The 19,044-nt window shown below is 43.8% G+C and overlaps 1 protein-coding gene across 2 annotated transcripts in view; it reads right to left on the bottom strand.

The window, feature by feature from the left end:
- The window catches only part of ENOSF1 (enolase superfamily member 1), a 166,861-nt gene that overhangs the window by 51,810 nt on the left and 96,007 nt on the right, over positions 1-19,044 (bottom strand). Inside the window, exons 11-12 of one of the 2 annotated variants that reach the window (XM_030212972.1) lie at positions 15,425-15,559; positions 13,086-13,127 (exon numbers count right to left, since the gene is read on the bottom strand). In XM_030212972.1, the coding sequence (XP_030068832.1) occupies positions 13,086-13,127; positions 15,425-15,559 (177 nt within the window). The remainder of the gene's footprint in view (positions 1-13,085; positions 13,128-15,424; positions 15,560-19,044) is intronic. The other variant, XM_030212979.1, reaches the window with a different exon arrangement.

A 19,044-nucleotide genomic window follows, 5' to 3' on the forward strand; every position in this document is an offset into this window, starting at 1 on the left:
TGAATGCAGGGGCAGAGGGGAGGAGAGATACTGCATCTGGGGTGGACGGAATGGAGGGAGGGATGCTAGACAATGGGAGGTAGGGAAGAGGAAGGGAGAGATGATGAACCACAGGAACAACCAGGGAAAGAAGAGAGAGGGAGGCAGCTGGAAATAGAAGGAGACATGCTGAACCATGGGGGGGAGAGGAGAGAAGAGATTTTGGCCTATGGATAGGGGAAGAAGGGAAAAGAGATCACACAAGGAGATGCAAGGAATGGAGGGGAAGGGACAGGAAAATGTCAGGCTATGGGAGGGGAGAAGGGAGGAGATGCTTGGCCACAAGGGTGGAGTCTCTGGTAGAGCACTTGACATTCGTGGGGAGCTGCTCTGACTGTGGACAAAGTGTGGCAGCAGCCAAAAAAAGCAAACAGGATGCTAGGAATTATTAGGAAAGGGATGGTAAATAAGACCAAGAATACTATAATGCCTCTGTATCACTCCATGGTGCGACCTCACCTTGAATACTGCATTCAGTACTGGTTGCCATATCTCAAAAAAGATATAGGAGAAATAGAAAAGGTTCAAAGAGGAGCGACCAAAATGATAAAGGGGATGGAACTCCTCTCATAGAGGTGCCCTTTTACAAAGGCGCGTTAGGCTCTATGTGCATGCAGTGTGTGCCAAAATGAGACTACCAGGTGGTGATGTCAGATTTGCCGCGTGCCCATAACGCCTGGATGATTTATTTCCTTCCACTCGTGGCCCTTCCGTAATCGGCAGTTGGCACATGCCGACTGGTCACCACGCACTAGATCAATGGATGGCATTAACGGTTCAGGCCGGTTTTAGGCGCATGCTGATTTCAGTTTTACCACATTTTTACAAAAGCCCTTTTTTGCAGATACAGTATAAACTGGCCCGGCTTGCACACAAAACACGCACCTCACTGCCGAAGGCCACTTTTTGCTGCAGCTTAGTAAAAGGGCCCCATACTAACATACTAAGTGACGGCAGATAAAGACCTGAATGGTCCATCTAGTCTGCCCAACAGTCACATTCATTCAAGATTAAATCAACGATGAACGTGATATTATATACTTGATCATGGTCTTTCTTTGGTATTTCTGGGACATAGACCATGGAAGTCCACCCAGCTCTGTCTTTTTGTTCCAACTACTGGAGTTGCCATCAAAACCCACTCCAGCCTATCTAAATCTGTCTTGTCATATGCGGTACAAAGACTGTAAAAGTGTGCACGGTACTGTCCTCATGTTCCAAATTACTGAAGTTTCGGTTGAAACTCTCTCCAGCCCATCCTAAACTGGATTGCTATTTGCAGGCCTTAGACCAGTGATGGGCAACCTTTTGAGCTTGGTGTGTCAAAATTCGCCAAAAAACCGAGCATAACTCGGGTGGTGTGTCACTTCGAGAAAAAAACCATAATTTCGCGATATTTATAGTTTAAATAACAAAAATGTATAATTGTAATATAAAACTGTATTTAATAAACCAAAAACTAATTATTTAACTTACCTACTTAGTGACTTCTTTGTTCATCTGTCAGTCGGTTTCTTTTGTTGGTCTTGATATTATTTAACTTGTGTGGGGTGCCATGAACTAAGATAAGTGAGGGGGAGGAGGAATTCTTTAACTAATCTGCCTATTAGTGACTTTTTTGTTGCTGAATTTCATTGGCTAAATCTTCAATTGAAGGTTGGTATTTTGTACACTTCAAGCCCAAGCAAGCGCTACTAACTTCATCTGTCAATCTGTTTCTTTTGTTGGTTTTGATATTATTTAACGCTGAGAATAAGGTTTCACAAAAGTACGTAGAGGGAAAAATTGTGAGTAAAGCCATTGCTATATTTTTCAGGGTGCTAAAAGTGTCTGGTAATCGGATCCAGGCACTCCAAATTTCCTGGTAACTCAGATATTCTCTTAATAATTGCATCTTTATTCTGCATATCGTGAAATAGAACTGGTGCACATCTTAGGAGAGTTTCTTTAATAAATTCTCCCTCACTGAGTGCTTTTCCATGCTGAGCTATGGAGTGAGCAATGCTCAAACTTGCAGATGTTAAATTTGTAGAACCTTTTACAAATTTAAGGATGGACTTAGATTGGCTCTTATAAAAGTGTAGCTGCCTGGAAATGTATTCCTTCCGTTCATCCTCACTTTTTTTCAAGAGCTGGGAATGATTAGTTTCAAAATGTCTATTTATATTCCACGTTCTGCTTACTACCGTTTCAGTACATAGAACGCAAAATGATTTGCCATTTTTTTCTATAATGCCATACATCTCGGTCCATGTCTCTTGAAAGGGTCGGCTACTGCTACTACGACTTCCTTTACTTAACCTTGGTTTTTTATTTTTTGAGTTCTCCATCAGGGGGGCAGAGACAGAAGATAGAATTATAGATAGCCTGTTAGCCCTAACTAGCCTAACTGACCACCTTATGTAAATTAAGATGGCTGCCGCTATTTCTAATGGCGGGAAACGGCACCCATAGCACATGCCCTCGCCTCTCCCAGCCTCCCCCTCACCTATCTCAGTAATGGTGGTCAATTACAAATCCACGACACCCCAGAACAGTAGATTGGATGATGGTTGCTGGTAATGGTGATCACAGGGCCCTCAGAGATGCGTCCCCCACGGCATTCCGCTGCTCTCTGCTCCGCCGGCCGGAAGTGAGGAGCCGGGGCAGAGGGAGCAGCAGGGAGGGAGCCAATAGGAGCGCACACGGCACACCCCCAGCGGGTAAACATGCACCGGGTGATTTCGCCGGGGGGGGGAGGTCGCGCTGCACCGGGGGGGAGGGGGGTGCATCGGCGATCCGCCCCGGGTGTCAGCAAGGAACTCCGCTGCTTCTCTGTATGCGGCCACATGCGGCCGCGTGTCACTGAAAATGGCTACGCGTGTCAGTACTGACACGCGTGTCATAGGTTCGCCATCAGGGCCTTAGACCATACAAGCCAGCCCAGCCCCGAACTTAGTTGATGCAGCCAGAGTTACCATATAAGCACCACTTGACATACGAACACATATGCAACCTTTTAAGTTTTGTTTTTTATATCATTCATTTTCTAAGATCCTCTGTGTTCATCCCATGCCTTTTTTAATTCTGCCAGGTTTTTTTTTTCACCACCTCCCTTGGAAGGGCATTCCAGGAATCAAATCACCCTCTCCATGAAAAAGTGTTTTCTGACATTACTCCTAAGTCCATGACCCCGCAATCTCAATTCATATCCTCTAGTTTTACCATTTTCTCTTCTCTGGAAAATATTTCTTTCTATATTAATACCTTTCAAGTATTTAAACATCTGTGTCATGTCTCCCCTGTCCCTCCTCTTCTCTAGGGTATACATATTCAGGTCTTCCAGTCTGTTCTCATATGTTCTTTGGCGCAAACCCCATATCATTCTTGTCGCCTTCCTCTGGACCGCTTCAAGTCTTCTTTTATCTTCAGCAAGGTATGGCCTCCAAAACTGAACACAATACTCCAAGTGGGACCTCACCAATGACTTGTACAGGGAGGGGCAACCACACCTCCTTTCTTCTGCTGGTTACACCTCTCTATATACAGCCTAGCATACTCATGATTACGGCCACCACCTATCACACTGTTTCGTTGCCTTCAGATCCTCAGATACTATCACACCAAGATCCCTCTCCCTGTCTGTACATATCAGCCTCTCACTGCCTAGCACATACATCTCCCTTGGATTTCTACTCCCTATTTCTATGAGGAAAGGCTAGAGATTAGGGCTCTTCAGCTTGGAAAAGAGACAGCTGAGGGGACGATATGACTGAGGTCTACAAAATCTAGTGTTGTAGAACGAATAGAAGTGAAATCGATATTTTACTCTTTCAAAAAGTGCAAAGACTAGGAGACACTCAACAAAGTTACATGGAAATACTTTTAAAACACAGTGGTTTGCGTATCTGGGTTTAAAAAAGTTTTGGACAAGTTCCTGAAGAAAAAGTCCATAGTCTGCTGTTGAGATAGACATGGGGAAGTCACTGCTTGCCCTGGAATTGGTAGCATGGAATCCTACTATTATTTGGGTTTCTGCCAGGTACTTCTGACCTGGATTGGCCACTGTTGGAAACAAGATACTGGGCTAGATGGACCATTAGTCAGACCCAGTATGGTTATTCTTATGTTCTTATGACACTAAGGGCCCTTTTGACACTTCTCTCCCCGTTTCTGCAGTTTCCCTTTCCCAGGGCTTGCCTAGAAATGTTGGCACTACAGCAACTTTCAGTCTTGCATATCAGGGAATCAATCACAGACCTCTGTATGTGAAAAATTGTAAACATTTTATTTGTACTAAATAAACACTAAAAACTATATGCAAGATGGTTACTGTCCATTGCCTTTATTGAGGCTGGCCTGTGTGTGTAAAAGGTTTGCAATTGAGATCAACACATCCTACATGGCTTGCATAGTGGTGCAGCTGGCTCTTAGGAGGCAGGGACAGTGACAACTGGGGGCAGCCATTGTTACCTGGGGGACATGTCTGAGGTGTAGCACCAATGAGATGACATAGCAGGGAACTGCGGAAGCAATGCTATCACAGGTGTTTGTCCCCTGCTGGAGAGTCCTGGGTGAGCAGGCACTGGCTGGGAAGTGGTATGGCACTGCGCTGTTGCACGGATGGACCATTGTTACTGTATTTGTCAAGGATGTGGGTGTGTATGCATCTCCATATCCATGTGTCCTACTGCTGGGTGGGAGATGGCAGGGGACCCTGTCGGAGCCATCCATCCTCCTGGCCACCTCTGCTAGGACCCCCAAGAGAAAGGCAGTTTCCAGACGTCAAGTTGGGAAACCTAGGTTTGGGGGCATTTATCTGTGAGGTACTGATTCTGTTTTAGGGCTGTACATCACCCCATGACTCATGCTCATACTATGGGGCTGCTGGGGGGGGGGGGGGGGGAGAGGGGGAGGACAGTGTACATATTGGTGGGCATTTCCATAGCAGGGACTGGGTGCCCACTATAATGTGGAGATTTCAGGGGCCCCTAGCTTGGGCCTTGAGTGCTGTTTCACAGGGCACAATACTGACTTTTGGAGCAGTCAATGGTGTATCTGATAAGTGTGGGTTAGGAGCAGGGGCATAGCCAGCCTTCCGTGGGGGAGGGGTCCAGAGCCCGGGGGGAGGAGGCACATTTTAGCCCTCCCCCCGCCGCGAGCCCGCCGCCGCAGCCTACCTTTACTTTTGCTGGCGGGGGATCCCACTCCCCGCCAGCCGACGTCTTCTCAGTCCTTCCTGCTCTTCAATTTGTTTGCAGGACGTCAGCAAACAAATTGAAGAGCAGGAAGGACTGAGAGGACATCGGCTGGCGGGGAGTGGGATCCCCCGCCAGCAAAAGTAAAGGTAGGCAGCGGCGGGGGCGGGTTCGCCGGGAGGGGGGTCCTGGGGTGAATATGCGGGGGCCCTGGCCCCCTCAGGCCCCACGTAGCTACGCCACTGGTTAGGAGGCATGAGAGAACATCCTTTTGGGGGCGACTGATGGTGCGATTGTCTTTTGTGGTCAGTGTACTGTCCTCCTTTAACACTCCTTTGTCAGATGCATGTTTGGTGTAGGGGTTAGGACTGTGTGCCCTGAATGCAGGGGATGTGGGTTCGATTCCCAATATGAGTGTTTGGGATTACTGTTTTATTTCCCCTGCCATGACAATTGCAATGTGCTAAGTTGGTTGTGTATGACACTGGAGAATGCTGTCCAAAGGGCTTCCCTCCTCCCCCTTCCTTTCCATGTCATCTCATAGGTTGGGCATTGGCTGCAACACATTCTAGTAGATATGGGGGTTGTGGGCACACTAAGGAGGGTAGCCGCATACTCAGGCCTTGATTGGGGACAGAGCTTTTATAGGGGTGCTATGTTTGTGGTAATTACACTGGGGCCCGAGGCGCTCCTGCATATGATGGATTAGAACAGGGTCCTCATGCCAGACGCGCCTGTACAGACGCTGGAGAAACCCAAGGACCCAGCGAATTCCAAAGCATCTGCAAAAAAAAAACAATTTGGTGGAGACAGGGTTCAGGTGATAGACCTTTTTGGTGTCACATACATTATTATTCTTGACTTGTACAAAGCGCCCTGCATAGCCTGTGACAGATGACAACAGGCAGATTTTGGGGGGAGGGGGGCTGAGGGGGTGGGTATGTATTACACAGGCACAGATGCTGTGTGAGCTGAGGTGGCCATGGGGACAGAGGGTGGCATGGTAGCCTTTCTGAGGAGCACGTGCACTGTTGCTGAGAGGTGAGGATGGGCACTGGGGTAAAGCAGGTGTGCCTTTGGGCGGCTCAGTGTACTTCAGTGAGCTGCTGCCAAGTTTTCATCTCTATGTAGGCATGGGCCAAAATGCGGGGGGAGGCGGTTTAGGGGGTCCAGATATGTGCAGCCCCTCATTTTAACAGTGATTGATAAGTGGAGGAGGGGCTCCATAATTAGTTGGCATTGTACAGCAATAGAACGTATTGCAACAAAGGGACCTCAGTGCAGATGACCCTGCCTATGTATGGTGCTTGCACGAGTGGTGCTGTGATCCTGAGGGGCAGTGCTTCACACTTACCTTTCCAGCCTGCTTCTTATGGATCTCCATGCCTGCATGGAAACATTGCGGTGTGGGAGATGGTGGTGTTGCTCAAGTATTTGCCTCCTATGCCTGAGGCACAGGAGGACCAGGGGCTCCGTTTTCTGCACAGAAAAAAGTTTGGCTCCCTGCACAATGCCATAACTGTGCACACTGAGGTACGTTCCCCCCTTGCACAGAGGTATATATGCACATTGTGCACGTGGAGGGAATGTCGCACTGTTGATGCTGATGTTTTTTTAATGCGGGGTAGACAAAAAAGTGAGGAGAATGAATGAGGATACCAAGAAAATTGTTTGTCTTATATCTCACGGTTTCGTGAGGGATTTCACCTCCTTTTTGTTTTTCCTTTTTTTAATGCGGGGACCAGTACTGCTGAGGGGAGATATGATAGCGGTCTATAAAATAATGAGTGGAGTGGAACGGGTAGACGTGAATTGTTTGTGACTACGAGGCATGTGATGAAGCTACAAAGTAGTACATTTAATACGAATCAGAGAAATTATTTCTTCACTCAACGTGTAATTAAACTCTGGAATTCACTGCCAGAGAATGTGGTAAAGGCGGTTAGCTTAGCTGGGTTTGAAAAAGGTCTGGACGGCTTGCTAAAGGAAAAGTCCATAGACCATTATTAGACGAAAATCCACTGCTATTTCTTGGATAAGCAGCATAAAATGTATTCAACTTTTTCGGGATCTTGTCAGGCATTTTTGACCTGGATTGGCTACTGTTGGAAACAGGATGCTGGGCTTGATGGACCTTTGGTCTGTCCCAGTATTGCTAATGTGATGGAAGGATTGCACATTAAGTAATAATTTGTCTGCGGAGTGCAAGGAAAGTACTGTACGAGCTAATAAATTCAGTACAGTACCCATACCACACCAGCTATATCTATGCCTCAGACTCATATCAAACTGAGAAAGTGGCCTGTTACAGAAACAGAGTGGCATCTCTTCTTGCTCAAATACAATAAAGCCATTTCCTAAGTAACTGTAGGCTACCATGACATTCACAAAAGAGCAAACATATCTGCAGAATGAGGACATTTCAATGCCACACATGTCTCATGTCACCCTGGCATAGAAACCACCCAGAAAGCCACTCCAAACCTCTTATCAGGCTATGATGAACATTTAATGTTTTTTTGCCAAATCTGCTATTTGAGTACCCTCAAGAGGCCAAAAATAATTCAGGCGAACTGAGCTCATAGTGAATGTGTCAAACACAGTCACTACCCTTGTTGCCTGAAGCATTTTGGCAGCTTTTAGAAATCATCCATCTTGCATTTAGTTGGAGTGCAAAAGGAAATTAGTGAAAAGATGAATCCTAAGCAAAAACAAAATTCAGAACATACTGTTGGCATTAGCAAGGCGCTACAGGATTAGATTTATAAGAACAAAATGGAAACCTATTTAGTTATGAATTTGATTCAGATTGTAGCACTTACAACAGCACAGTCAGAATCTCAGCTTAAAAAAGACCTCTATGTGGACTATGTTTAAATTCTAATTTCTATTTTTGAATGTATATTATAATTCCTTTTGTTTATTAATCTGAATTTCTTGTCAAAGATTTGAAATGCAAATAAAATAAAAAATAAAAAAAATAAAGACCATTGGCTAATCACTTGTACTCAAATACTATAACTACTGATAAATTAAGCAACACAGTAATCATGTCATCTAATATAACAGTTTACAATCCATTCCTCAGGGATCACCTGGCCAGTTGGATTTTCAGGATCTCCACAATGAAAATGCAAGAGTGAGATCTGCATGAATGGCCTTTGTATGCAAATCTCTCTCATACATATTCATTGTAGATATCCTGAAAACCTAACTATCCAGGTGGTCCCTGAGAACATGAAAACCACTTCTAAAAAGCTATTTATTTATTTATTTTTATTTTATTTTATGTTACATTTGTACCCTGCGCTTTCCCACTCATGGCAGGCTCAATGCGGCTTACATGGGGCAATGGAGGGTTAAGTGACTTGCCCAGAGTCACAAGGAGCTGCCTGTGCCTGAAGTGGGAATCAAACTCAGTTCCTCAGTTCCCCAGGACCAAAGTCCACCACCCTAACCACTAGGCCACTCCTCCACCCCAGTATAGCTTGCTGTAACCTTGCCCTTCTAACCTTGTCTAGCTAGTATTGTAATCCTTCATGGATACAAGTTAAATAAATAATCCAGGGGCGTAGCTACGGGGGGCCACGGGAGCCTGGGCCCCCACAAATTTCATCCGGCCCCAGGTTTGGCTGGCGGGGGTCCCCAACCCCTGAGCGTCAGCGTGCATAGGAGGAGCAAGAAGAAAAAAGAGCAGGGGGCAGGCCGCGAATGCGGCTGCGCCAGAGACCAGCGCCGAAGAAGGCTTCAGCTAGCGGGGGTTGGGGACCCCCGCCAGCAAAGGTATTTGTTTGAGGGGGTGAGGCGAGGCAGGGGGTGAGGCGAGGTGGCGGGTGGGCGAGGAGGCGAGGTGGTGGGTGGGCAAGGAGGTGAGGCGGTGGGTAGGCGAGGAGGCGAGGCGGTGGGGGGGCAAGGAGGCGAGGCGGTGGGGGGGCGGCACTCAAAATGTGCTCCCAACCTCGGGCTCTAGCCCCCTCCCACCATGAGGTCTGGCTACGCCCCTGAAATAATCTAACAAACCATGGGGTCCTTTTATTAAGCTGTGGGAAAATGTGGTCTTAATGTGCCCTTATGTGGGTTTTTCCCACACACTAAGGCCATTTTTACCACAACTGTAAATAGGGGGGAAAAGACTTCAGAAGCTCAGCAGACTCTCTTATATGAAAGACTGCCTTAAATCACATTATTTTTTCATTTCCATAAAAACTGTCCTTTAACACCACTTATGGTGATTCTTTAACTTATAAGCAACAAAGTAGGAGAACTTATATGAGAACTGAGAATTTTACTGGTTCACTCGACAGAGCACCACTTTTTCACTCAAAGCTTCCTCAGGAGCATAACCCTTATAAGTACCAGAAACGTGTCCTTCTTTTAGCAGCTTCCTGTGATCGTTGGAAAAAAAAGGACATGTTTTTTGTACTATATTTTTACTGCCTTCCCTTGCATTGCCATGCAGCAAGACCCATTAGGATTAAGAAGGCTGGACTGCATATAACCTGATCAACTACATCATATGTAACATAAACCACCACCCCTCCCCAAGTTGCATTACATATCCTGTAAAAACACTATACAAATTAAAGAAGAACCTTATTTTCTTCACTTTTATTACAGTAAGAGAGAAACACATCTACTGGGATTTTAATTTAATCAATTATTAGGGTTCCCTTTTTCTTTTTTACCCTGTTCCTTCTATCCTATCTAATTTGATTGTAATTGTATAACAACTGGTCTGGCGTTACCCTCATCAGTACATTGTAAGCCACTTTGTGCCTGCAAAACTGTGGGAAAAAGTGGGGTATAAATGTGCTAAATAAATAAATAGCCAGAATAATGCAGACAATGATTAAGCAATAAATGCTGACCAGCAGGGCCTGTTACCAGCAGGCGAAGGTAGGAGGGAAAGCTAAGAGCTTTTAAACCAGTCAGAGAATTAATGAATAACTCAAGAGAGAATTGTTGATTTAATAATGCTAACCGTGAGCCTTCTGAACAATAAGCTCGAAGTAGAAACGATAAGTAGTAGTAGTAGTAGTAGTAAAGTAATGGTATTTTGGGGGGATGAATTCAGTGTTCCAGCTAGACTATTCAGAATTTAATCAACCATGATCAAGGCATTCGTATACCACATTTAGCATCTTTCTTTTTGTCTTTATATCTGAAGTCTCTACAGCACTTAAACTAACTTTTAGACACATTTAACCATTTCTCCTTTCTATTTGCTTTTAGGCAAAAACATGAAGTCACTGTAGTTTTAGGTTAAAAATAAATGAATTTCCTGGGCAAATGACGATAAAAATAAGTTAATCCAGAAAGCAGGCTCTTACGTAGAGAGCTTCTGCTTTGTGAGGACAGCAGAGACCTCTAGTGGATGTACCAAAATACTGAACTAGAACTTGTGAACACCCCTGCAGCTTCCAGAATGAGAGGGGGGGGGGGGGGGGGGGGAGATCTCCTGACCAGAAATGGTGGTGGGAAACCTATTTTGGAGGGAAACTGATTGGTATACCTAACCCTTACCGTTCAGTGAATCCAGACTGCCCCAATTTGACTGCCCCGATCGGACCGACCGTTCACTTGTCTATTAGATTGTAAGCTCTTTGAGCAGGGACTGTCTCTCTTTGTTAAATTGTACAGCGCTGCGTAACCCTAGTAGCGCTCTAGAAATGTTAAGTAGTAGTAGTAGTAGTAGGTATACAACACTAACCCTGTCTGAATTCTTTGTATTTGGCTCCTGCTTTTCCAACCATCATACTGTTCAGTGAGAGGAAGGGTCTTTAGCTCTGATACCCTGGCTACTGTATTACAGAGTGAGGGGATCAAGGATTTCAGGTAGCCAGGGGCAGCCCAAGGCAATCTACTGCCCGAAGTGAGGGACTGAGATGGCACCCCCCCCCCCCCCCCCATCTCGACCCTTCCTTTTTCAACCCCTTCCTTGAGTTTACCTTTGTTTTCCAAAAGGTGGCAGCAGCAGTTCCCACAGGCTGCCTGCCACCAGCACCAATCTCTTCTTTCTACCTCAGTCTGTCTCTGAAGAAACATCAGAGAGGCAGGCCACAGTAAAGAGGTCGATGCCAGTGGCTGGTGTGGGGGGATATCCCACTCCTTAAAGTGTGCTACCTGAGGCCTCCATCTCAGTTGGCCCTAGCCCAGCCATAGTAGCAAGAGGAGTAAAGAAGTGGTAGCACTTTGGTGGGTCATCTCCTGCATTCCTGCAAAAGCGGGAAAGTCTCCCACTGAGACACACTGCTGGGCCAGGGGATCCACTGCCGCCACTGCTGCTTCTCTCAATGACCAGCAGCAGCCGCAACAAAACAACAAGAAAAGCAAGTGTGTGGCCACAGAAGCCTTCAGGCATGCGTTGTTGGCTCTATGAGTGCTCTGCCTCCGGAATGGGAAGCTGTTATCAACGGGGGGCAGATGACTGGCAGAGATGAAATTGCATGCCTGAAGACTGCTGTGGCCCCGCACTTGTTTTCTTGTTGCTTTGCCGTGGCAGCTGCTGCTTATTGGGAGAAGCAGTAGTGGCCAGGAAACACTGAGGTACTAGGTGGAAAGGGAAGGGGAAGGGGGAAAGGGCATGGAGAGGGAGGCAGGAGGTGCTAAATGGAGAGAGCAAAGGGGAGAAAATGAAAAAAGAGTCGGGACGCTGGAAGGAAGAGGGGTAGAGAGAGAGAGAGATGAGTGGAAAGATGGAGAGAAAAAGAGGGGACCTAGAAAAGGGCAGGAGACAGAGAATCAGCTGGGGAGAAGAATGGGGAGAAAGAGGGAGACCATGGCTGGTCAGATGGAGAGAGAAAGAGGAGAGATGCTGGATGAAAGAAGGGAAAGAGGAAAAAAGCTGAATGGAAAAGGGTAGCGAGAGAGAGAGACATTGGATGGAAGGTTTGGAAGCGAGGGTAAATGTTGGATGGAAGAATTGGGAGAGAGGGTTGATGTTAGATGGAAGGATAGGAGAGAAAGAGGGAAGATACTGGATGGAAGGGTAGGGAGAGAGAGGGGAGACGCTGGATAGAAGGATGCAAAAAGAAAGAGGGAGACACTGGAAAAATGGGGTGAGCGAGGGGACATGCTGAATGGAAAAGGGTAGAGAGAACTGGCTAGAAGAGGAGAGAAAGGGAGACACTGGATGGGAAGATTTGGAGACGGTAGATAAGTGGAAAGATGGGAAGAAAAAGAGGGAAGACATTGGATGGAAGGATAGGGAGAGAAAGAGGATACACTGGATGGAAGGATACAGAGAAAGAGGGAGGGACACGAAGGATGGTGCGTGAGAGGGGAGATGCTGGATGGAAGAGAGGGCAAGAAAGGGGAGCTGCTTGATGGAAAGGGGGAAGAGGATAGAGTTAGTGAAAAACTGGAGAATAAGAGGAAGGGGAATGGGAAGAGAAAGGCTAAGGAAAAGACAAAAAGCGATAGATGAAGTAAAAAGTAGAAAATTAAAGACTGGATAGTAAGAATGAATTAAATATGGACAGAGAGAGAGAGGCATAAGAAGTGGAGAGTCCTGAAGGAAAAACTGTGACCAACTGTTTGCTGTTATTTTTCCTCTCTGCCTGTAGCTTTGCTACTGCTGTGATTTTTGTCCATTTTGCTTAAAAACTCTTATTTTAAGTAAACCCTTTTGGTTTAGAACCTGAATTACTGAGTGCCAGTGGAAAACGGAAAAAGTGTGGATTGTTATGCCAATAGCTCCCTCAGTGATTACTGGTCCCGAACTAGACCCCCACCCACAAATGATATTTTATGTATAGGACCCTGCCTAAGACTGATCCGGGTAGGAAGAGGTTATACTTTCAAGTTGCATATTAATTGGCATTACCTAAAAATGACTAATTACATAATGAAAATACACAAAAAGCTCACTTGCTCTCCTGTCGCAATTCCAATTTCTAAGGGAGCCAAGGCCTATAAAAAAAACAAAACAAAAACACAGAAGCATTTATAAAGTCATTCTTCAAGAAAAAAAATTAAAATGATATACAAAGCTAGATTAGCTAGAACTTTCTAAATGGAAACTTAAAAAGGCCTTCATTTCTCCAAACCTGATGAGTCAAAAATGAGTAAGACTGACATGTGAAATTGAGATCGACAGAGATAAGTCTATAGAAGTGAATGATATGGCTGATAAGACGACCATTTCCTGTAGAGTACCATTCTTTTAATAAGATTGAGTTGACAGGTGTTTCCTCCTTATGAAATCGGGTAGTGACTTATATTCACTCTTCTAAAACATGTGCAAATTTTGGAGATGTTTGTGTCAAACTCTGTATCTTTATACATATAGAGGTAAATTCTATATAGGTTGCTAAAAGGCAGCAAAACACTGAGAGGTAAGGTAGTATTCTGTAACAGTAGAGCTACACGCCAAATCTGTTCTAAAATACTAGCATAAGTCCGTACTCATGCGCCAAACTTTAGGAGCAACCACTTATGCTATGTGTAAATGGTGGCGACTAAATGCGGCAGGTGGTTGCAAAAATGCAACTATTCTATACAGTGTGCACAAGAATAGACAGAACATCCCTGAGACACCCATGTCTCTCTCACGTTATTGCCCCTTTGGATTTGCATGCAAGAGAAGTTAGGCGCGCTGTTTACAGAATAGGGGCACAAGTCTGTCATGCGCGCAACTGCACATTTGCGGCAATTAGTGCTTTAAATGCCAATTATTGGTATTTTATCACCACTGATTTGCCAATTTAGTGCCAATCAGTTATGTTATGTGTGCAACTTGCCCAACTGTGTGCCTAACTTTCAGTACCATTTATAGAATTTGGGGGATTGAGGGATCCTTTTACCAAGCTACGGTAAAAAGGACCCCGCACTAGCGTCAGGAGCTGTTTTTGCCACGTGCTGCAGCCCTTTTTACCGCAGCAGGTAAAAAATACTGAAAATAGCCATGGCCAAGTGGTAAGATTGCTCTTACTGTGTGGCCATATTGGGGGGGGGGGGGGGGGGGGGGGGGAGGAGAGCATTTACTGCCACTCCCTGAGGTGGTAGTAAGGGCTACTGCACTAACCTGACGGTAACCAGGTAGCATGCGGCGCTGCCCGATTACCTCCATGCTAAAAAATACGGGCCGATTTTCCCTAGTGCGGGAAATGGTGCACACTGGGGCTGGCACCCGCTTAGGACTCATCGCCACATTGTAAAAGGACCCCTGAGTGAGGGAGTTTGGGTTTCTACAGAGAATCATAATGTCCATATAAAAGCTGACATGTAACCAAGCACTGATTAGAAAACGAGGAGGATCAATGGCAAGGAAAAGAGTCATTCAGATGGAATACCATGAGGAACTTTCATGGATTAGAGTTTGCTTTTGAGATACATTTGTATGAATGAGCTCTTTCCAGGTCTTGTAAGACATAAAAAGAGTGCACAAATGATTCCCCTTCCTCTTCTTAAAAGAGAGACCACGTACAAGTTTCTAGTTTAAGTTTATTTCTCATTTGAAATACCGCCCATCAACAGTGTCACCTGAGCAGTTTACAATAAAGCTTTTAAAAGAGAAAAAGGAAAAGAAATTACAAAATCTAAAATGCAGGGTAAAACAACAATTACAGTAAACGTGCAGAGAGCCATTTGTGTTCCAGCTAAATCGAGCTTTGAAGTAAACATCTTTCACCCAGGATAACTTTCCTGAAAAAACTGCAGTTTACCTTTCCTACATCAGGATAATTTTTAAGGCCAAACTAATCATCATAGGAGAGGTCCTGCATAGATAAATAACCCAAATTAGGGATTTAAAAAAAAATAACATGCAAGAGTTGGAAGTAGCATGAAGAATGAACATAACTATACACTTCTCAAGCAGGGTTACGCATCAGCACAAAACAAATCATAGCTTCACATTTTGTGCTGAACTAAGAATTAAATTAATCAAATCATTTACTGAAATCTGAATCAATTATTCCTCTAAAAAAACATTTAAAGGAAAAAAATAAGCCAAGGACAATATATAATAAAAAAAATCTATATGATTCAATCGTTTGCAGTAACAGTGACCTGGAGAGTCACATGGTTCAAATGTTAGGGTGACCAAACATGCAAACTTTATGTTGTCTTAGTTAGTATTGCTGTATAAAAATATATTTCATAAAGTTACTGTACACTGTGAATACCCAGAAAATCACATATGGAACTGGTTAGGCATATCTAGGAGTTGCTACCTCACCCAACATAAAGAGGAAAAGCCTTGTCACCTTGGAAATTGTTGCATGTCCAAGAATATCATCAGGTGATGTGGGCTCCTCGATCCACAATGGCTTAAATTCTGCTAACTTGGAGACCCAGTCTATGGCTTCCTGTACATCCCATCGCTGGTTAGCATCTAGCATCTAAAAAAAAAAAAGATGATTAAAAATTCAATTGGTTTATATCATTGTTTAAATAGAAGGGTGTGTGTATAATTTTAACTAAACTCAAACCAAGAGGATCTGAGCTTGATTTGATTTTTCCCAGACTCACTGTGTCCCAACAAACTATAATAAACAAATACTGTCACAAGCAAAAATCTTATTCATTTTGTTTTAACTTACACACACCACAAGCTCCATCACACAGAACGTAGAGATCAAAATTGAGCCGTCCAGGTTGGGAATGTGCTCACTTCTGGTGGTAGTTTAGAAAAGGATCTGCAGACTTAGGACATTTTCTACAATACCTGTACGAGTGCACACATATTTGCCAGCACGTGCAGAGGGAGCAGCCATTTTACAAATATACACATGGAAGAAATCAATGGAGTAAGTGCGGCAACCTACACATATAAGCAGCGCAAGTTGCATGTGCATGTGTGTCAACCATTTTGCAAACGTATGTATATGAATGTTGCAAATTAAGAGCAGAGGACTCTGTCTATTTATTTTCAATTTGGAGCGAGAAAAACAGAAGATTAAGGAGGATACCCTTCTTAATTCCTCCTTATAGGACTGGCCAAAATGAGCACTTTTTAAAACCTATATATTCCAGACAGCAGCTGTACATTCTCATGTGGAAATATTAGGTCCTACACATGCATTCCCTTTATAAAATGGGGAATACATGTGTAGATTATGACCTGCCTAGGCCATGCTCAAATTATCATGCCTCCTTGCAATTTCTAAGTATTCACATCCACATGTAAACTGAGCCCTTTCTAAAATCGCTACTTACATGTGGATGTCGTATCCACATGTAAATACCAGAATTCACCTGTAGAAATTGTGAATAAGGCTTCTAATATAACCACCCATATGTTCCAGAAAACGCCTATATTTGCCTTTTCTACTTACACAGCTATATGCTATGACCACAAGACACCAATGGAACCAAATGTTGCGAGACATGCTACGTAATTTAACATTTGAAGCCAAGTTCTGGCTCAGACCCACAAGGAGAACAAACTTTCAAAAATAGTGCATGTTTTCTCCTGCCTTGTTGAAGGAAAACTTGATCCATGTCTAGAAGAGATGCTATGATTAACATCTTATTTGCATGTTCAAGGGCTGAGTTTTTGAAGTTGACGAGGGATAACCTAAAGATCTTAATATATACTTTGGAAAAAAGGTAGGACAGGAAAGATGTAATACAAACATTTAAATACCTCCATGGCATAAATTCACAGGAGACAAGCCTCTTTCAACTGAAAAGACGCTTTGGAATGAGAGATGCATAGGATGAAGGAGAAAGTGGACAGTCTCAAGAGTAATCCAAGGAAATACTTCTTTACAGAATGGGTGGCAACACGTAGGGAATGGCCTTCCAGCACAGGCAGATCAGATGAGGACTGTATCTGAATTCATAAATGCATGGGAAAAGCACAGAGGATCTCTAAGGGAGAGGAAGGGATTGTAGAGCCTAGTAGTTGGTATGGATGGGCAGACTTGATAGGCCATGAGGTCTTTATCTGCTGTCATTTTCTTTATTTTCAAGGAGTGATCGTGTTGCTGATGAAGATGCTTTGATCCATTAAAGAACTTGCTAGAAGCCAAACAAACATTAAGCAATGGTCACACCAGAAAACCTGGTACAGGGAGACTGCAACAGTTACCAGGCATTTGGTGAATACTCAGGGGTTCGGAGAGTCAAAAGGAAAGGACTGTGTTCTAATAAAGATTGGTTTGCAGATAAAACTTAAGATACTTCCTGTACTTGGGATTAATTGTTATGTGCATAGGCATCCTTGAGATCCAGCAACACAGCCAGTCTCCTTTGGTCAAGTAAGGGAGGATGGAGGCGAGGGTGTTCAAAGAAATTAAGATTCGAGTTCCTAGGTGAGACAGTCCTCAGTCTTTTTGGAGATGAGGAAACTCTTAGAATAGAATCCCCAACTCTTCTGTAATGAACAAGTTCTATTGCATTGACTTGCAACAGAGGAAGTTTGTGAAGGAGATAGGTCTGAGTTTGTGATAGTTGAAATAAATGTTGAGTCTTTTGGAAAACAAAATGTTAGAAATCTGTAGTAGTATCCAAATTTGCCAATGCTGCATACCCAGGAATCCATTTTTATGTCCAAATTATTTTTATTAAATGTGTATAACACATGAAAATGCATACAAGAATCAATATTTTAAGTAAAAACAATGAACAATCCGTCCCACCACCTCCAACCCCTAATCAAACTATTCTAATAGACACAGTCTCATGATAATTATACAGTTGCTCCCCACCAATCCAAATGTCCAATTAGTGTTAAATGTTGAAAAGCCTACCACGGGTCTGATGTGATAAAGTAAGCCAGAATAGCTCCCAAACAGATTGAAAGGTCGTTCCTTTAGCATTCTGAAAATCCGTAACAGAGCCTTTCCAAATGAAGCTGACCAATAAGATAAGCATGCCATTTTTGAAGAGACGGGGGTTGCAGGCTGTAGGCAGTCAAAAAGGATAGTCTTGCCAAACAACAATTCATGAGAAAGAAACAGTCGAAAACTTTGTGGCACAGGGTCAATTAAATATATATTGTCCAAACAAAAGAAGTGGATCCAATTTCACTGTACAATTCCACCATATCTGAACAGAATCCAGAGTTAACCAACAAAAGCTTTGGACCCTAGTACAGGCCCAAAACATATGTTCCAAAGAAGCTGATGAAGAAAGGCATTTAGGGCATTGACCACCAGAACTAAAACCTGCACAAAAAAATTTACTCGGGAGAAATGAGTAATTGCAAAGCAAACTTATAAAGAATTTCTTGATGTAGCATGTTGGGTTTCCATTTACGCAACCCCACCATATAAGGACTGTAAAAGTTTAGAGTCAATTTCACAAAAACAGTCATGAGTCTACTTAGTCACCAATCAGGCGCAGATTCCTTAAGGTATATATGATGAAAAGCCAGAGATACCTTAGATTGAGACCCCAGTATCAGTGCTTCATTTATAGTCTCTTGTACATCTTTGGTGAGGTCTGTCTATTGCAACGTAGACACATAATGATACAATTATGGATATGCAAAGAAATCAGCAGTGGATAATTTAAAGTCATGCTGCAAACTGGTAAATAATTTCACCTTCCCCTCTTCTGTAAGTACCTGAAATAGATATTTCAAGCTTGTGTCATTCAACAGCAAAATCTGCTAGGACCAATTCCTGGAGGAAAAGAGGGATTAGCACAAATAGACAGGTATGGGGTCACTATAAAAATAAAACCATGATGTTTACAGAGCCATCACCAAGTCCTCCTGCTGGCCATAAAATAGGATTGGCTTTAAAAGTCCCAGAAGGCAGGGGCGAAGTAGCATGCAATAGATGGCTAAAGTACAATGTCGGGATCAAGCCCGTCTCCAAATCGGTAAAATTGTTCTGTACCCCAATACCAATTATTAATGTGATGCATGCCAGTA

This window comes from Microcaecilia unicolor, chromosome 1 (genome assembly GCF_901765095.1).
Source record: "Microcaecilia unicolor chromosome 1, aMicUni1.1, whole genome shotgun sequence".
NCBI lineage: Eukaryota > Metazoa > Chordata > Amphibia > Gymnophiona > Siphonopidae > Microcaecilia > Microcaecilia unicolor.